The 21,076-nt window shown below is 38.2% G+C and overlaps 1 protein-coding gene across 3 annotated transcripts in view; it reads right to left on the minus strand.

Annotated features, from left to right (window-relative positions):
- Window positions 1-439: 439 nt before the first annotated feature.
- The window catches only part of EFCAB2 (EF-hand calcium binding domain 2), a 104,613-nt gene continuing 83,976 nt past the window's right edge, over window positions 440-21,076 (minus strand). For 2 of the 3 annotated variants that reach the window (XM_036756172.1, XM_036756174.1), the window contains exons 4-7: window positions 10,280-10,359; window positions 3,979-4,021; window positions 3,814-3,880; window positions 440-1,199 (exon numbers count right to left, since the gene is read on the minus strand). In XM_036756172.1, the coding sequence (XP_036612067.1) occupies window positions 1,084-1,199; window positions 3,814-3,880; window positions 3,979-4,021; window positions 10,280-10,359 (306 nt within the window). In that variant the 3' untranslated portion in view covers window positions 440-1,083. The remainder of the gene's footprint in view (window positions 1,200-3,813; window positions 3,881-3,978; window positions 4,022-10,279; window positions 10,360-21,076) is intronic. The other variant, XM_036756173.1, reaches the window with a different exon arrangement.

Raw genomic sequence — 21,076 nt, forward strand, 5'->3', positions numbered from 1 at the left:
AACTACAACTGCCATGATTCCTCTGCGAATGTAAACAAACTGATAATGCTTTCTAAAGAATGTAGCCTTGCATGTACAAATTTATATGGAAGTTGTGGTAAGATGAAGCCTTTCTCTCTAATGTTAATATCCTAACGTTTTAGCTCTCCTGGAATCTAGGCTAGTTTTCATATACACCATTCCAAGGGAGAGCTATGATTCCTTAAAACAAATGACCTCTTCAAAAAAAATGAATCAAGGGCATTCTACTTGGCAGCGGTCAAAGTTATTTAGAGATAACAGAGTACCTTTGGGGATTCTCTCTTAGGAGTGCAAACTGTTGCTTTGCAATTTCACTATTTTGCCTCACACCCCTAAACTGAAGCGTAAGGAAGATCTGGGAAGCTTTTTCCCCACGTCCAAAATTATAATAATAATCATCTCAGTGCAGATGAAAGAGTTTTGGTTTAGTTTTGCTTTTTAATGGTAGCACACTAGATGTTACAGATAATATTCCAAATCTTAAGAGGAAATAAGAAAGATGACCATTCTGATCTTACGTCTACCATCTCATCTAGCCAATCATGGCCCTAAAATGACCTGGAAACAAGAAAACATTGAAACATTACTGATGTGTGTCAGAGATGGACATTTCTCCTTATGGTAAGTAAGCCCTCTTTGGGGTTTGCACCTCATTGGGAGTGCTGCAACTTCCCCCACCCACCATGATCTCTTTCGGAATTGTCATCCTATACTAACTGATCTGAGATCATAGGCTTCTCTGCCACTCATGGAGCTGGTAGAATAGCTCGGCTTGTGCCAAGTCAGTTATTCCCCACTGTCTTTGAATAATTAATTCAATGATATTTTAATACTCTCATAAAGAAGAAACAAATCCTTCTTAGGTAACATACTAAAATTTTATAGCAAAAGTCCACAGAACATTACTGTTTCTTTAAAAATTTCTTAGACCTCTATATATCTATCAATGCTTTAAGTTCTAAATATAATACTTTTCCAGCTTTTTTCCTAAACTAACATCCATTAATCAGAAGTAGGAAATAGAAGCTAAAAATGTGAAAATAATTAAATATATGAAACCTTTTAATTTTCATCTATCACCATCATTGCTAAATAGTCTCTGTACTGAATTGTGTTTGTTTCTGGATCAAGTGCAGCAGACAACATTTCTTCCATTTCCTCCTGTGTAAAAGGCTCGCCTGGGAATAGACAGGAAAGGAAAAAAAATAATTTTAGTTCATAGAATCATAGAGTCAGAGATATATGATCTAATCTTCAGTTCTTTGGTTTTCTTTACTCCTCTGTCTGCCAATGCCAAGCTTAACTGCCTTTAGGACCCCATATAATTCTACCTCATTTGTTCTCATGTGTCAGAGTTTTTCGACAAGGCACTGTGGCATAAAGTGTTCCCTGGTGTGTCACCAATGCTTGGTTCCATCCTGCCCTTTTCTCCTTATTAGAATTTGGATCTGTCTTCTTTACCACCTAATAGAGTCTGAGGAAATTGCAGAGCTTATAATTTCACCTGAAACAACAAGCAAGGTATCAAGATATCGCTCCCAGATAAGCTTACATTAAACAAGGCTGCTAAAATACCAAAAGATCAAATAACAACTCCCATCTGGAAAGGGAATCTAAGAAGGAAGGTTTCAGAAGACTATGAATAGAAGACCACATGGCTTCTATGCAAATCTTGTTGATGGGGCCATATTTGAGACTTTTGGATGTGAATATTCTGTCTCTGAATGTGCCTTAATAAGAACCTGCCATCTTAGACATGTGAGCTAATACCAGTGAGAGATGCCACATGACAACCATTTCAAAATGACTCTCTTTGTCTCAGCTTGGCTCAGTGGATTGTTGCACAATTAAACTAAAAAAGCTGAATGGAGAATCTGCAGGTTTTAGTTGGCTTCAGATAATAGCTAAGAGCCATCTGGAAGTTGGTTTCACCAAGATGGAAAGTGGCCCTGGGAAGAATGCTGGCAAGACCATGAACTAATTAAAGTGGTATTCAATACTAACACCAAAGACAAGAATACAGGGATATATCCAGAGTACCCCTGAGCACTCGTGGATTGGGTGAAATGGGCCTGAGTTCATTTGCCCTGAGTTGGAGTCACTGCCAATACAAACAGGGTCTTCCAGATTTGACTTGGGTTCACAGTTCTAGAATGATTCAAAGGAACTGTAGGTCTGTTGGAACAATGTTTACTTTACAAGAATTCAGAGATAATTTAAGCCACATCAGGACTCTTAAAACCTGGATGAAGGTCAGTGTCCTCCTTTATGTATATACGCTTAATTAAACTTACCCATTTTTTGCAGAAAATAGACAAAGATATACAATAATATCTGTCACTCATATCTGAGCTCCTAGAACTGCCTTGTTTTTGACTGTGAAAGACTGGACCTACTTGCCCCATGAATTGTGGTGGATATGACCTGAGTCCTAAGGAACTTAAAATAGTAGTCAAATAATTATACAATCATACCTGATAAGCTGTCATCCAGCCTTTGCTTAAAGACCTCAAATGAGGGGGGAACCCATTATATCATAAGGCAGCCCATTCGACTTTGGGAAACTCTTAATTTTTAGTGACTTTTGACCTGACAACAAGCCTAAATTTATATCTTTCCAAGTGCATGCCTTTGAGCTAAGCATGGAGACCAAGCCTTTACTTTGTATGGAAGATAACTAGGTTGACAGTTATCTCAGCACTATGTCTATCAAGCTACTTAAACTTGGGGAGTACAAACTAATTTAAATATTAGCCTTAGGAGACATAATTAACAAGGTAAATGAGTTCTCTTTCTCTCTGTCTCTGTCTCTATCTCCATATGCACACACATATACACACATAACTACACATAACCTACACGATGACTTTTGTGACACCCTAGAGAGAGAGATGGCTGTGGATATGAATATATGTATATGTCTCTCCCTCTCTCTTTCTGTGTATCTATATCCATTTAAATATAACCATATAGATTAGTGAGATACATCTATATCCATATAGAGATACAGAGAGAGAGACAGAGAGACAGATGGAGACAGAGAGAAGGGGAGAAAGGAGGCAAGGGAAGCAGGTATCTTCTTGTTCAAAAGGCACAGCATAACATAATGGAAAGCCTGGGTTCAAATCGCACTTCTGACATCTACTTGCTGTGACACTGGACAAATTATTTAACTCAGTGTTCTAAACAATTATCTAAAACTACGGATTACAGAGAAGGTACCAAGTTGCATTGGTAGGAGAGTTCTCTCTGTCAACGACATCACAATTCAATGACATAACAGGCCCAGTACCTAACCCACTTCTTGCCCAAAGCAAATATGAGCAGCAGGTATTTTTGTGTATCTTTGTCTATTTTCTGCAAAAAGAAAGAAGTTTAAGTAAATGTAAATACATAAAAAACTTATCCCTTATTTTATCAACTATCAGGCTATAGAAATTAGACACTTCTAATGTTTCCTACCGGCATTTATTGTTCCTAACATTTTGAGAAAAACCATAGTTATCTGTCTCACAGGTTTGTTTAAATAAACAGTGATGTGCAAAATCATCATGCAAATGTGCGTAAATCATTGTTCCTTCTTTCTTTTATATAGGTCCTGGGAGAACAAATAAGAAAAGCAATGAGGAAGTTCACCTTGCAGAAATATGAATTAATTAACCCTAATTTTTCTATCAACTGTCACAATCTAGGCTTACCAAATGACAAGTAAAGTTTTTGTTGTATAGAATTATTACTGCCATTCCTAATATTTGTATAAATTGATTTTTACAAGTAGCAAATCATATTTACCTTCTTCAGTCATATACTTGACCAGCTCATCTTTAGTAAGAAATCCTTCTTTAGCTGAATCTAACACCTACAGGGAAATAAGAGAAAAGGATGACCTTTTCAGGTTTAGAAGTCAATTTCAAGTTGACTAATGACTTGAATTTTAAAACTCTAGTGATTAGATACCTCAAATGCTTGAAGAAGAAGATCTTCTGGAATTGGTCTGTATCTGTAATGATATAATCAGAGACATGACGGCCATGATTTTGAGGTGGCTGTGCTTACTTCAGCTAAGGAACCCTTTGTAAATCAAATCTCTCTCTCTCTCTCTCTCTCTCTCTCTCTCTCTCACACACACACACACACACACACACACACACACACACACACACAGAGTCAAAGAGAGAAGCTAACAGTATCCTTTCTGAAGCCTTTTCAGGTTTCAGGTTATGAAAAGGAAAAGACTATTTGCTCTCTTTTCTTGAAAGAAATAATTTTCCAATTTAAAATTACTAACATTGTGTGATAAAATGCATTGTTTGTTTTCATTGACTGACACTGAACAAAATCTTTGCCATGATCTAGAGAATCACAAAATAGTAATGTTGGAAAAGGACCTTAGAAATCAGCTAGTTGTTATTCAGTCATTTTAGTCGTGATGCCATTTGGGGATTTCTTGGCAAAGATACTAGTTGCCATTTCCTTCTCCAGCTCATTTTATATATGAGGAAATGGAAGTAAACAGGGTTAAGTGGCTCACCCAGGCTTACACAATTAGTAAGTGTCTGAGGCTGGATTTGACTCAGAAGATGAGTCTTCTTGACTTCAGGCCCAGCTCTCCATCCACTACGGCACTTAGCTGCCCCCTAGCAATCAACTGGGCCAACATTTTATTCCATGAGTGAACTCCTTCTCTAGGTTTCCTAATGCAGTGCTTCTTTAACTTTGGGTCAAGACCCCATAAGGGGTCATGAAAAATTTAGCAACAGTAAGAGGTTTCTGAACGTGCAATGACCAAAAATGAATTAAAAATCAAACACTTAATGAATCCAAGGTGCTTCTGGCAGCTCTTGTCCACGTTGTATGGCAACTTTACTTCAGCCTTGGTTCTGAATACAAAGCATGTGCACTTTGCACTGTGCAGGCCCTCAGGCCATGCGAACGCTACTGAAACAAAGGGCTTGCTAGTAGAAAAAGTTTAAGAAGCCTGGTCCCAATGGATGGCTTTCCTACCTCTTTTTAAACACAGTGACCAGTTGCACTTCCTCACAAGAGAGTCCAGTGAGGTTGCATTTTTCTCCTTGTGTTAAAATTTCAAGTTCACTTTATTACCTATACCTCATCGCCTGGTATTGAAACAACTGGGACCACAGTTAATGTTTGTGACCCACTTAACAATTAATTTTCTCCCATGAATTACTGGGTATCTTCTCCAGTATTATTCTTCAGATAATGTCATATCTATGTATGACCTATTGTGATGTAGTCCTCATATTTCAACACAGCTAGTTTTACAGTTTTATCTAAAAATTATTCTCCTACAGCATCCATTTCAGGTTAAAATCCCCTTGATCACATTCACGAGTCTCTGGCCAACACATTCATCCCATTACTCAGGAAATATATTTTGTCCCTAGAAAGGAGTCTATCATTCCAGTATTTTAAGGCATAGCTCAGATAACCAAACCCTTTCTTTGACATCCTCTATTCAATCGGCTCTTCTTATTATTCATATTTTTACTTCCCCTATCTTCCTTTTTTTCAGAAATCTACATCTTCTATTATTGGGAGGCAACCTGGCCTAGTGGATAGTGTGTTAAGACACAGATTCAGGGGCAGCTAGGTGGCACAGTGAGTAGAGCACCGGCCTTGAAGTCAGGAGGACCTCGGTTCAAATCTGGCCTCAGACACTTGACACACTTACTAGCTGTGTGACCTTGAGCAAGTCTCTTAACCCCAATTGCCCTGTCTTCCCCCTGGCAAAAAAAAAAAACCTAAAAAATTTAAAAAAAAAATTTTAAAAAGACACAGATTCAGGAAATGAGTTTGAATCTTACCCAACACCTCCTAATGAACCTGCATTTAACCTCTCTCAACCTAAGTTTCCTGAGCTGTAAAGTGAGGATAATAACAGCACCTACCTCCCAGGGTGGCTGTGAGGATCAAATGAGGCACTCTACGTGAAACACTTTGTAAACGGTAAAGCTCAATATAAAATGTTAGAGGAAGAAATGAAAACTACATCTGTGCTCCTGGGTCCTTCAGCATCTTGCCTAATTCTACTTAATTCAGCAAATGAGCAAGGTACTATGTTAGATACTTAGGACACAAAAAGAATCTCTGCCTTCAGGCAGTTTGTATTTTACAGAGGGGTGGGGCACATATAATATGTAAGCGAGTAAATAAATACAAAATACATACAAAGTAACAAGTAATTTCTTTTTAAATTTTAACACATTCATTATTTTTTAACATTCTCTTCTTTTGAAATTTTGAGTTCCAAATTCTCTCCTTCCCTCCCACCCCTCCCCCACTCACTGAGAAGGCAAGCAATATATCAATTATACATGTGAAATCATGCAAAACATATTTCCATATTAGCCATATTAAAAAGAAAAGAGAGGGAGACAGAGAAAAAATTATACTTCAATTTCCACTCAGAGTTCATCAGTTCTCTCTCTGGAGGTGAATAGCATTTTTTCATCACGCGTCCTTTGGAATTGTCTTGGAACGTTGTATTAATCAGAGTAGCCAAGTCTTTCACGATCCATCATCATTAAAACATTGCTATTACTGTGCACAATGATCTCTCAGCTCTTCTCACTTCACTTTACATTGTTCATGGAGGTGTTACCATATTTTTTCTGAAACCATTCCCCATTGTCATTTCTTATAGTACAAACAGTACTCCATCATAATCAAATGCCACACCTTACTCAACCATTCTCCAAATGAGGAGCATCCCCTCAATTTCCAATTCTTTGCTACCACAAAAAAGAGATGCTATAAATATTTTTGTACATATAAGTCCTTTTCCTTTTCTTTGATCTCTTTGAGGAACAGACCTAGTAATGGTATTGCTGGGTCAAAGGGTAAATACAGTTTTATAGCCCTTTGGGCACAGTTCCAAATTGTTTTCCAGAATGATTGGACCAGTTTATAACTTCACCCACGGTTTATCAGTTTACCAGCATTTATCATTTCTGATAGGTGTGAAGTCCCCTAATAATGATAAAGTTCTTAGGAGTTACATGTATGATTTTCCCATATAGGAATGTAAACAATTTAATTTTATTGAGTCCTTTATGATTACTGTTACATGTTTACCTTTTATGCTTCCCTTGCGTCTTGTATTTGAATGTCAGATTTTCTATTTAGCTCTGGTCTTTTCATCAGGAATGGTTGAAAGTCCTCTATTTCATTAAATATCAATTTTTCCCCTTAAAGATTATATTCAGTTTTACTGGTAGATTATGCTTGGTTATAATCCTAGTTCCTTTGACTTCTAGAATATCATATTCCAAGCCTTTCATTCCTTTAACATGTAAGTCGCTAGATCTTGTGTGATCCTGCCTGTGGCTTTGTGATATTTGAATTGTTTCTTTCTGGATACTTCCAATATTTTCTCCTTGACCTTGGAGCTTTGGAATTTGGCTATAATATTCCTAGGAGTTTTCATTTTGGGATTTCTTTAAGGAGGTTATTGGTGAATTCTTTCAATTTCTATTTTACCCTCTGGATCTAAGATATTAGGGCAGTTTTATGTATAATTTCTGAAATATTGTATCTAGGTTCTTTTTTTGATCATGGCTTTCAGAGAGTCCAACAATTCTTAAATTATCTCTCTATTTTCCAGGCCAGTTGTTTTTCTGATGAGATATTTTATACTTTCTTCTATTTTCTCATTCTTTTGACTTTGTTTTATTGTTTCTTGATGTCTCATGGAATCATTAGCTTCCACTTGCCCTATTCTAATTTTTAAGGAATTACTATCTTCAGTGAGGTTTTGTACCTCTTTTCTCATTTGGCCAATTCAGGTTTTTAAGGAGTTTTTTCTTTGGTGAATCTTTGTGCTTCTTTTACCAACAGATCAATTCTGTTCTTTAAGGTGCTATTTTCTTCAACATTTTTGTGCCTCTTTTGCCAAGCTGTTAATTCTCTTTTCATAATTTTCTTGTAACACTCTCCTTTCTTTTCCCAATTTTTCCTTCACCACTCTTATCTCTGTCTTTAACTCTTCAAGGAATTCTTATTGAGCTTAGGTCCAATTAACATTTTTCTTTGAGGCTTTGGTTGTAGCTGTTTTCACATTGTCTTCTGAGTTCATGTCTTGATCTTCCCTGCCACCACAGTAGTTTTTTATGGTCAAGTTCTCTTTGTTTATTTATTTCCTCATTTTTCCAGTTTATTTCTTGATTTTGAACTTTATGTTAAAATTGGGCTCTGCTCACCTTGGGGTGGAAAGGCACTGTCCTAAACCTCAAGCTTTTTTGTGCTGCTGTTTTCAGACCTAGTTCTGGGTATCTGCAAGTTATTGGTGCTTCCAAAGAGTTGTAATGCAGGAAGAGGTGTGATCACTGCTCTCCTGGTCTGTACTCTGCTCTTTACCCAAGAAAAGGCCTTGCTCCCCTATAGCCACAAGCACTAGTGTTCTTTCTGCCTTAGAACTGTGACCAGGGCCTTTGCTTCCTTCTGACCAACCACTGGTACTCCTTTCTACCCTGAAACTGTGACCCTGAACTGCATATGGGCAATAGAGGTGCTAATCATCACTGGCTGCACTCAGTGCCAACAATGGGTTGAGGATGGCTTGAGGCAGAAAGAAATTATAGACAAAGAGACCAACTGGGACTTTATTACAATAGCTCAAGTGAGAAAAAATAGGGTAGAGGCTGTATAAGTACAGAAAAGGGGAAATCTATCAGAGATACTGGGGAGGTAGGATGAATAAGCCACAGCAATTGATTGATTAGATATGTGGCTTGAGAGAAAAGAAAGAGAAACCTAGGATAATTCCAGGTTTACAAACTTGAGTAATCATAAGGAGGGTGAACAGAAAGGGTTAAAGTTTGGGGAAGGGATGGTTCAGTGAATCCCATTTTGGATATGTTGATTTTGAGATGCTTACAGAAAGTTGCAGTGGAGGTGGGTAGAAAGTGATATGGGACTGGAGACTTTCAATGTATAAAAGATAAATTCTAGTTTTCTTCCAATGAGAGCATTTATTTCCAATAATGATAAAGAGAAGTAGGGAGTGGCCAATGGGCTTAATCTTGACAGATTCTCCACCATGTTTTAAATACATGCTCTGGAAAAATGGCATCCATCCCTTTTGGCCATGTTTGGTCTTTCTAGGCCCATTTCTGTACCCCTCCACAGAGAGTCACCAAGTACCATGATGCACATCTTCCTGAGGCCACTACTATCATCTCTCATGTTAGCTATAGATCCTCTTTAACATGTTTTCCTTCTCCAAGAAGCCTGGATTAATCAATGTATGGGAAGGCCTCATATATACTACAGAGTACTAGTGATTCAGAATTTCTTTTCCTCTCTCTCTCCCCTTTGTGCCATATTTTCCACTTTCCAACCTCTTAACACAATTCCAATTTTTCCCTGCCTCCTTCAGAAGGTTTTTCTTCCAGGCTTCCTTCATAGAATGCTTTTCTACGCTGTCAAAGAATTCTCTTTCTCTTTTTAATAGTCTGAAGGATAGAGAGGCATTCCTCATACACTTTTATAATCTTACACATAAAGATTTCATACATTTAGAGCTGGAAAGGCCCCTAGAGACCATCAAGTCCAACCCTTCATTTTATAGATTTTGCTTTTATCTTGACTTATACTGAACATAAATATAGTTGGTAAGTGTCTATAGCAAGAAGATAAGCATAGCACAAAACCTTCTGGAAGGAAGAACAGACTCATAGTCTTTGGAACAATTATTTTAGTTTCTATCTTTGCTGGATTTCAAGTCAAACTCATACGGTCCTTTGTGAACTACCCTGAAATATTTACCTGCCAAATACCATAGCAAATTTCCTTTTTTTCTGTGATTGCCCTATCATGAGGCTCCTAGGTACCTAGCTAAAATAATTTAAACTTTGCAAGTTAATTCTTGATTAAATGTGTTCATGCAAGAGAGTATCATTATGAAAAAACCAAACAGCCAATAAAAAGTATTTATGTTTAACTCTGAAACAATGATGATTTTGGCAGCACATTCATCTCCCCAATGGTGCTCTGCTTAGGCAGACACACAAATGAGTTTGCATTCCTAAGCACATACCAAATGACAGTAGGGCAAGGCTAATCCAGAAGTATGGAGAGAGGCTCGGGGAAGTCAGTCTGGGGCTAAATATTTGCTGCTGGTAGTTTATAAAATGGAAAAACAACTTAGAGCTAACTTTATATACTGAGGATCTTCACCTGAAATCAACAGAATCCAATTCGTATGTGGTCTGAACAATTCTATTAGTCCATTTACCTTCTTTCCAAGAGCACTTTAACCATCATTGGAAGAAATTTTTCTAAGCGAATGTATCCAGTGGGTTCTTCTTCTTCCACCTGAAGGTCCAATGGAGAAACACCAATCAGAATTTCAATCTAATTCATATTTATTAAATGCCCAAAGGGTACATGGAACTATGTAATCCCACAAAACAAGAAGCTGACAGTAGCCAAGAAGCATGACCTTTGGTACCTGATGATATTGGATGAAGATGTGATTGCTGCCTATGGGCTCCATTGTGACAGTGGGTCTGAAATCATTGCTGGGTTTTTGAGGGTTTATAGCTGACAGGTGTATAGCTAGGCCTCTATCGATCTTAACTTGTATGTCAGGCTATTTATGAGGCATTGTAAATTTTCCACTCCCTCTCAAAAATCCTATTAAAAGGCTCGTAGATCCTAATTCAGTAGATGAGCTTATAACAGATTTATTCTTTGAGTAAAAATAATAGGCCTACAGACTGCTGCTAAGCGGGGCATGCTGTCATCCAAATGACAGCTATTTTTAATGTGTTTATACTGGCCTTACCCCATTACAATCTCACAGCCTTCAGACTACTCTGCCACCAGAAAATTTAATCCATCTGACGATAGAATGATGTGTTATCAGAATTTCTGATCCCTTTAAAATATGAGCCATTGTCTTCAGCTGCTCTATTGTTCAGCTGAGTGGGCTGCATTTTAATACTCGTATGGTTCTGATGTGCATGAGTAGCCCTCTGGAGCTGCCATCCCCCTGGGATCCTCATAAAAACAAGACTCCGCCTCATGAGACTGTCTAGGGGACAATCATTCTAAAATAAATAAAACACATTTCGTTCCTCTTCCACTTATTCCAGAAACTTGCTCTAGAAGCCAGGGGGCGTAGGGCATTGGTCTAATGCCTATTATTGTGTCCCTCTCAACCTGTTCAAGACAAAAAGGCCCACCTTTTCAAGAACAGCCTTGTTGGCCTGAAACTTTAGGAAGGAATAGCAGAGAAGAGATTTTTGTTCATCACAAAGAGAGTTTAACCCTAACATCACACTAGAACTGACATACTAGTTCCCTCATTTGTAAAATTAGGGGATTGGACTTTGATCAGTCTTTACATTTCCTTCCAGTTCTAAGATCTGCGATTCTTCATGATTCATCCGTAACATCAGGATAATAACAACACCGACCTCCCAGGGCTGTTGTGACGATCAAATAAAATAATAATTGTGAAGTGCTGAGCTCAGGGCCTGGCACACGATAAACACTATAAAGTTATTGTTCTTCAGTTGTTCCCAACTCTTTGTGGGCCTATTGGGGTGGGGGGAGCGTTTCTTGGCAAAGCTACTGGAGTGATTTGCCAGTTCCTTCTCCAGCTCATTTTACAGATGAGGAAACTGAGGCAAACCGGGTGAAGTGACTTGCCCAGGGTCACACAGCTAGTAAGTGTCAGAGGCCAGATTTGAACTCGGGAAGATGAGTCTTTCCCGATTCCAAGCCCATGCTCTACCCACTGTGCCACCTTGCTGCCCAAGCACTATATAAATGTTAGCTATTATCATCAGTGACAGTGTCATAGGTGTCAGTGTCTCTGTCTCCCATGCCATTTACCCTAACTCCAAAGATTGTGATTCCCAAGTTGAGAAGTATATAATGTCATTATTTCCTGACAAGACTCAACAGATATAAAATAAAATTTTCTTAAAAAAGAAAAATTGGAAAAAGATGTCAGGATAGCAAGAGGTTTTTAGATGCTCCATTTATACTTATAAAAGTAGAGGGGGGGAGAGAAGGAACAAGGTAGAAACAGAGTAGAAGGGACAAGGTAGTTCTTTGGATTTTAAAATTAGTAGAAAATAATTAAGATGTTTAGCACGCCCTCAAATAAACCAGCCACAGTGGAAGTGTTTCATTAATTAATATTGCCCTCTAGTGGCCACAGTTAACTTGATCTTCACGGCATAAATACTAGGCTCAGAATTTGTAGAGAATGGCATAATCAAGTCAAGTAAACAAGCATTTATTAAGCACCTACTAAGGCTTAAGCGCTAGGCATACAAAGAAGGCAGAAACAGTGCCTGCTTTGAAGGAGCTAATGGAGTCAAAATGAAGATTTACAGGGGTGAATGGAAATTTCCACTATCTTTTTCTAATTACATCAAATCTTAAAGAGAGCCTGGAGGAGCCAGATGTGTGCTCAGGGTATGTGTCCTTTCACTACAACCACATGACACACACATACACAAACACATATAAATACATGCATCCACACAACCATAGTAACCCTCAAAAATAATTCACTAGAGTCCCACTCTGATGCCTCACTGGGGAATGAAGGTGACCCTGGGTTCTCAAAGACTACGGCAGTGGAGAATAAAGCCTGGTAAGGCGTCCCAAGCTGGAAAGGCTGTGAGGAATAGCCTAGAGATGAATTGTATACTTGTCATCCAGGATCAGTCCTGCTTAGCTCAGAGAGACTCAGCACTGGTTGGGCCAAAGGGTGATGAGTTTGGCAGCCATGATAACTCTCAAAAAACAATTCCCTAAGTCAGAGAGAGGTGGTGAGCTGTGTCAGTGAAGAACGAATCCTAGCAAAATTACAGATCACAAAATCACATCTCAAAGAATGCGTGTGATCAGCAGGAACCTATTATATTCCTTCAGGTACCGAAGGTCCTATTGGGCTCTGTTGTTCAGGTAAAATCAAATCAAGTTTCCTTTTCTCATAGTAGAATATTATATATTCTTTTCTAGGTTAGATGGCTAAACATACAGAGGCCAAGCATGTACACCCAAGGAAGCCTTCTCCCAAAGAATCATCTCTAATTGGTGAAATTTCAGTCACTGTGACAAGATAGTGAGATAGATTTTTTGAGTAATGGCTAGTGTTTATTAATAGCTAGCATTTATATATGGTGTCCCCAAAGTTTGCAAAGCCCTCATCTTCCCAGCGCTGGGTACGTAGTGCTTAACAAATGCTTTTTCATTCAATCATTCATTTTTACTTGCTTCCTTGCTTTTTTCCCCCTGACCTGGAAGAAGGTATGTTAATTGATAGCAAGGTCTATTACCTCTTCCTGCAATTTTCACAGTTTTCTGGACTAAAAAAAAAGAAACCAATCTTTCAGCAGCAACAACCCTCTCATTCAGTGGCTTGTAAATTTTTTCATCATATTGCCCCTGCACCAAACAAAAGCAAGAAGTCGGAGTGATGAGAAAATACATGGAATTGATAAAACAGATAAATTAGTAAAAAACTTTTCTTTCATTTGAAGGAAATTTGCAGCTTGGAGGCCAATGAGGGGCAGCTTATGAAAAAAAATGGGTACTTAATCTTAAAATACCTATAATAACTTCCTTCCAGATTATTTCACTTAGGAGATAGAGGCTAGTGGGGAGGGATGGAGGTGATAACAAAAGGCCAGTATCAATGGAAGTACTTTATTGAGAAGAATGTATTTATGAGAATAAATAATTAAAACAGTAATGATATTTTCCTTTATGACAACAGCCATCTAAGAATCTCAAAGCACTAGGCAAATACTGTTTCTGACTCCACTCTAGTGAAAACAGGTCAATGTTCTTAACCCTATCTTGCAGATGAGAAAATGTTGCCAGAGAAAGGTTAAGTGCTTTAGCCAAGGCCACAAAGGAAGTCAGGGGTTTTGATTCGATTATAACCCAGAGTTCCTGACTCCCCCTCCTCTAGTCAAATCATTAAGCTATATCTTCTCCCATTACAACATTATTTATTTTAATGCTGAATCCACTGAAAAGATACAATAAAACACGCAGTGAAAATTCATTTCTCTCTAGTGACACAACAATCAGTCAATAAACTGAACTATTTCATGCTTCACAAAAACCAAGATAATATCTGTAGTTAAGATGTTTTATGAAGCACTTACATTTCAACTAGTTCCAGGTCACCAACAAGAAATACACAAAAGAAGATTTGTTTTTAACTATTTATAGAGAAAATTACAAAGACCAGAAGAAAGACATTTTTGTTCTCAGGTGTCAAAATAAGAAGTTTAGGCTGTAAGTATAAAGATTTTAGGGCCAAAAAAATCATGCTTATAGAAGAAAATAATCAATACAGGGCGTCCCAAAAGTCTTAGTGCAACTTGTAGTTTCAAGCTAAAATTAATGATGTAAATTAATATATTTAAGCTTGGGCAGTCTGTATTCATTAGCAAAATGTTTTCTATCCTGAAGAGAGGAAAAAATTTCAACCAAAAAAAAAACAATGATATTTATAGAAAGGAATAATTATATAAATTGAATTATAATATGATCTAAAAAATATTTTCCCTCTCAGGATTTAGAAAAGTGGGAAGATCTGTTCTGACACATTTACCATTTGCACAAACTTTGGCATTTCTGCAATTCTAAATTAAATTACCTAATCCTTACTGGGTATTATAGCATAGGCCTCCTTACTATTAGGAAACAAAATTGAAAAAGAGTACCATGTTGGAAAAGGGAACCTATTGAGTATGGAGCCAGCAAGACCTAAATCTGAGACCCAGTTACTATCTACATGAATTTAGGTAAGTCACAATATCTCTGTTTGTTTCTTCATCTATAAAATGTAATAATACTTTCATTTACTCTATTTGAGAAAAAAAATACCCCCTACCTCAGGGGGTTGTTGCAGATATTAAATGAGTTGATGTATGTGAAAAGACATTTAAGTAGCAAAACACTATATAAATATACCTAGATAGACTGTAAGCTTCTTGAAGGTAGAGGCTGTCTTTTGCCTCTTTTTGTACCAGTGCTTAGCATACTACCTGGTACAGAGGTGCTTAGTAAATGCTTACTGACTATATGTCACGAGTATTTTTTTCATTTCTACACAAAGTATATCTGTGCGACTGTGGACGAGTCACGTAATCTCTCAGTGTCCCTGTCTGTGCTTCTCTCTGTCTATAAATTGCTAAATAGTTGCAGATCTGCCTTGGGAAGGGAAGCTTCTTCACCGCAAATTTGTCACAAATGAAATAACAGCTCTGGAACCTCGCCCTCCTTCATCATCAAAATAGCTTATGTTATTCCAACTGACTCAAACTCACTCAGCTCAGCTCCTCTAGATAATAACTCAATTTCCACTCCCCACATACCACCACCACCAGTATCTGGTGGTGCTTGGGCCCTCTCTATTCTCTTAGTGGACGCTCAGAGCCAACAAAGCCATCTTCAGGAAAATGACAGCCAAGGATCACTCTACGGGGCAAATTTACTGATAAACAAAAGGAAGGAAATGAATTTATTTATATTTTCAAAAAGGCTTTGATGAGGTTAGCTATTTTATTGAAATAAACAAATATAAAAGGAAACAAAGCCATGCTGTGTTGGATTGAAGAATAGTTTAAAGACAGAAAAAATAAGAAGGAAGGAAACAAGCAAATCCTTGTTCACTAAGCACTAAGTGCTTTACATAAAAATTCCAACAGCTCGGATCCTCAAAACAACCCTGGGAAGTAGGAGCGATAGGGACAACAAATAGAAAATTTCCCTGGATGAAGAAATATTAACAATGAGACTTTGGGGGGTATTAGTGCTAGGACTGGTTTTAGGTAACGCTTTTATGAATTATCTAAAATGGAAGGTACACAATGAAATTTCCGAATATCCATAATATCCCAAGCATGAAGATGACTCTAAGGAAAGAATAAAGTGTAGGAACATCTCACAAAGTCATACAAATGGAAAGAAAAGTGGTAGATGCAATTTAATGTATTCATCTTTTCATTTACAGGAAAGTCTCTGTGTGTGTGTGTGTGTGTGTGTGTGTGTGTGTGTGTGTGTGTTTTGTAGTAGGATTTGAATGGGAGTATATCCTATGGAGCATGTACTGGATTCTTCTAGCAACCTCCAGAGGAACATGTGGCTTAACAATGAAGGACTTGATGTTTTGGGAAAAAACAGAAAACTCTGAATGGCCCCTTTGCATCATCTCCTACCCCCTGTAACTGTAGGAGGCAGCCTAAGTCCAAGCTATATCAGAAAGGATTGGCCACTGAACAAGGAAAACCAACCCATTCAGTGAGCTTCAAAAGGAGTGACTACATTTTCTTGTCACTCTATCTTTCCTTCACTCCTGCTTCTAGAATGTGCAGTTCTCTCCCTAGTAAAGTGCTTATTTAAGTTTTTGTTAATTCATGCTATGAGTCTCTGGTGTTTAACAGTTCTTTTGGGTAGAGGAAATAAATAGCTGTCCTATACCTGATTTATACAATGAATACCTTTCTACTCTCCCTTTTGAGGAGACCCTAGACATGAGCCAAATCTAAGCTTTAAGTAATTTTTCCCAGGGCTCCATGGTAGGATTAAAAAAGCCATAGAGGGAGCAAGAAGAACCTGAACTCTCTCTTAGGATGCCAAGTTCCCCAGGATTGAACCTCATCTGCATTTGTGGGTCCAGAACTAGTGCCCCTTGGTGGGAAAGGATGAAGGTAACCACCTCAGCCACCTTGAGCCTAGCAATGGTAGTGGTAATTATATATAATGATTAGCTTTGAATTATCAGTTACAACTTGGGAAAATAATCTGGAAGTCACTGTAGACTGTTTTCCTATGCCAAGTCAAATAACCTCTTTGGACCTCAGCCTTCTGTTGGGGAGGCTGGACTTCAGAAGATTTCTGAGGTCCCTTCCAACTCAAATTCTTTTGTGTATGAAACATCAGCCCAAATGGACTGCCACAGCTAAGAAAAAAAATACTACTGGTAAAATGAGGACCACACAACTTCAGGAAGGGTACTGGAAACTGAAAATGTTATCATTTAAACTGTATGCTGCAACCACACCCAAAATGCCATGTTTACTTAGAAAAGGGACAGAAAAAGATGCAGACAAAGAGTGAAATGACCACAGGAAAGGAAGTGTTTCCATAAGGGTAGACATGGGTAAAGAAAAAAAAAAAGACAGAATTCAAACTGCAGAGATTAAGTCAATCAAAGTTTATAAAACCCTGGGTAAAATAAATATAGACTTGCTCTCAAGCTCCTGAAATAGCAAAACTAGAGATCCCTCATTAGAATTTAAAAGAGGTTGTTTTGGGTTTTGCAGACACAGGTAAACTTTAAACAGCAACTAGCAAACCCATGGAATGTACCACTCTCAATCAAGCAACAATTTCTTGCTAATAAACCTTCCTCCCCTCAAACCCTTCCATCCTGCCTCATTGCAGGATAGAGGCTACCCTAGGGTCTTGAAGGCTATTCCAGGAGAGCACATATTCTAGCAGGACCCTCCGAGCTGGAAAGGCCCCAGAGACAGACACTACCTACCACAGGGTGATGAACACCACCACCCTATAAAACAATCCATTAAATTGTAAAGAAACAACAAAATCACAGGTGCTTGAAGGCAACTAGGTGGTGCAATAGATAGAGCTATGGACTTGGGAGGTAGGAAGACCTGTATTCTAATTCTGATTGTGATAATGACTGGCTGTATGACCTCAGGCAAGGTAATTAACCTCTCTGTCTCAGTTTCCTCAAAAAATGTTTAAAAGTACATGGAGAATAAAGAAAGGAGTCAAAAGAATGATATGTGAAATGTAAATAAAATTAACTTGAGGAGGTAACAAAAATGTTGTCAAATGTAATGGCTAAATATTAGTATCAGGCTGCCAAAGTTAATAGAGCACCTGACCTAGAGTCAAAATGACTTGAGTTCAAATTTGGCCTCAGATACTTACTAGCTGTGTGATCCTGGGCGAGTCACTAAACCCTGTTTGCCCCTTTTCCTCATTTATAAAATGAACCAGATAAGGAAATGGCAAACCACTCTAGCATCTTTGCCAAGAAAATTCCAAATGGGCTCACAAGTCAGACATGACTGAAGTGACTTAACAACAAGCCAAAGTTAAAGGATACACCCATCATTTATCTTTAGAACTAACATTTTTTTCAGAGAAATGTGGTTTATAAAGGATTTTGTCTGGATGTTTGTTAGGAAGTATCTGTTCTATCAAAACAAAATGTGAATATTTTTAAGTCATGAATAATGATTGTACATAATGACTGAATATATTAATAAGGGATACCAGGAGTATGGGAAGCAAAAATGAAGGGCAACCATTCTCTTTAACATGTTTTTTCTTGGAATTGTCAGGAAGAATAGTGACTATTCTGTAGAACGGAAACTCAATCTCCCCTTTCTGTTGACATCCTCAGCACCCGGCCCACAGCAGGTCCTTAGTGAACACTTGTTAATCCTTGATTGATTGTTAGCTGGAGAGATTGTGGAAATGACTCTCACACCCACCCCCCTTCTCTCCCCTAACACTTGCCACCACCCTGGTGAAGGCCTTCATTACCTGACACCTGGAATAAACAATGGTGTTCTGGTTGGCTTTCCTGTCTTGAGTTTCTCCCCATTTCAATTCATGTCCCATTCAGCCATCCAAGTGTATCTATCTCGAGTGCAAGTATGACCATGTCACGAGGCTCCCTGTTGCCTCCACGATCAAATACAAAATGTCCAGTTTGGCTTTTCCTCAACAGCTGGCTCCTTCCTGGCCTTCCTCAGAACTGGTGAGTTCAGCTTTTTAAGGGAGAATCAAGAGCAAGACCAATCACTTCCCAGCCAATGGAAGTGTCCCTCCTGATTCAATCAAGGAAATTGGTTCACCTTCAGTAAAAGGATACAGGGCTTAGAGGTATAGAAGGAGATACACATTTTCAGAGAGAGCTAATATGTGGATTTGTTTCCAGGGATGTGATGGATGGAGCCAGATCAAATTGACTTGGAAGAGATGATCATTAAATTTTTTCAATGTGAGCAACCTTGGAAATAAGCAAACATTACACACACAGTTAGTGTCTGAGGCTGGATTCAAACTCAGGAATCTCCTCCAGGCACTGAACTCTATCCACTGCACCATATAGCTCGTTAGAATATAAGGCCATATTTCCTGAAATGAAATGCTTTTAAAAAGGAAAATGCACTGAAAATAATTATACATGCAATTATTATTATATCTTTTAAATATATTGGTTCAATATAGGCCACACAGATTTCTAGGATGTACTGTTAAAATAAGATCCCTTTAAAAAGGAAAAAAAAATACACAAACTTATCACATAAAATAAAATTACCCTAAAAGGGTTTTTTAAACTTTTTTCAACTCAAAGATCTTTTATTCATTTTTATCATCACGACTCACTTCATCACTGTCACTTTTGTTGTTCTTCTCTTCTCCCTGATCTTCCCACCCACACCACAGACTACATTCATGTTTTATACAAACCAGATATAGGAGGAAAGTCTATGTCTGAGTCACCATAGAGCCATAAATATGAATATGTTACCTACCTACCTAGATATGACAGTACAACCACTGTATGTGCTATTCATATGTTCCAAGAAGAAACCCATTCCTTTTTCTGTTTAATCCCCCAGTTGATGATTTGTTCTGATGCATTTCCACTTCAGCGAACCTATAGCTGAAGCTTTAACCTAAGGCAAGACTGAAATATGTTCCTAAGAAGAACTCACTAAAAAGGTAATTAATTTCAAGCACTGGATGCAAAATCAGCTTTGTGCCTAAGAGAAGTAAGAGTAAATTTAAAAAAAAAAAAGATTTCATATGGGAAAAAGAGGCATAGGGTTCTTTTCTTCTTCTTAAGCAGAAAGGCATTTGGGGGGTTCTTATTTTTTTGTGGGGAAGAAGAAATGTTAAGGAATTTAGCTGAGAGTGAAAGACATAGGAATTACGCTTTTTTTCATTGCCTTCCTAGTAACTCCTTCCTTACATGGCGCTGGCTCTAGTGCTACTAACATAGGCAGAGTCGGTCCCCAGAGCAAGGCTGGTGACTTCTCCCATTCGAGCTTCTACAGGTAATCCTGAAGGACTGAGGAGGTATTCCAGTCCTACATAGCTCAGGAGTTCCCACTGGTGTGCTTCCCCCCATTGTTATCCATTGATATTGATTAGCCAGTCAGACTTAGTGACTGCCATAAATGGATTTTTACTAAGGTGGTATACTCAGAACAGGTATGGTATAGTTTCTCTTGTGTCTAGTTCGCCCTTGGCTCCCAATGAATACTGCCATCAGCTGTTCTGCCATCAGCTGCTAGGATGCTCATGAGAATTCCAAGTCTTTCAAACCTTTCAAAGTTCACAGGGTTTTCGTCTGGTCAAGTGCTAGAGAGGGGAAGGAAGGGGAAGGCAGAGGTTCTTCTCCTGCCAGCCCCACCCCAAATAACTGATCCTCTCTGGGGCTTGGCTAGGCTGGGCTGGCCAGGCAACTGAATCCTGAGTTTTGAACTGGTTTGATCTTTTATTCAAAATTCACAGGGCATGGCTCAGCCTCTTCAGCCCATTCTTACACACTTCCTGTATAGCATAATTTCATTTCACGGCTGGAAGTATTCTCCTCCTTCCCAACTGTATTTATCAGGCAGCTTGTACCTAGTTCGGTGCCTTTGACTGATTTATTGATTAGATAAAGGTATTCTCCCCTGAGAATGGTATCAGGGCGAGAGCCTTTTCCTAAGTAACTAAAGTAGGATGGACTGATTGATTCGATTGATGCTCATATTTACGATAACTGAGAGAAATGGAAAACAAGTCTTTTGCCAAGTGAGACAACTGAAGGTGCTTAGTTGAGAATAAAGTGCAGGAAGAAGTTTTGGACACATGAAAGAAAGTAAGTCTCCAGTACAAGTTTAAAAGAGGAAAGGGACTAAAAAAAATTTAGAGCATGGTGAGGAAAGCTATATCCATGTATGTTAGAAATCTTTTCAAAAGTAAGCTTTATAATACCTTCCTAAAAATTTAATGA

This window comes from Trichosurus vulpecula, chromosome 4 (assembly GCF_011100635.1).
Source record: "Trichosurus vulpecula isolate mTriVul1 chromosome 4, mTriVul1.pri, whole genome shotgun sequence".
NCBI classification, from domain to species: Eukaryota; Metazoa; Chordata; class Mammalia; order Diprotodontia; family Phalangeridae; genus Trichosurus; species Trichosurus vulpecula.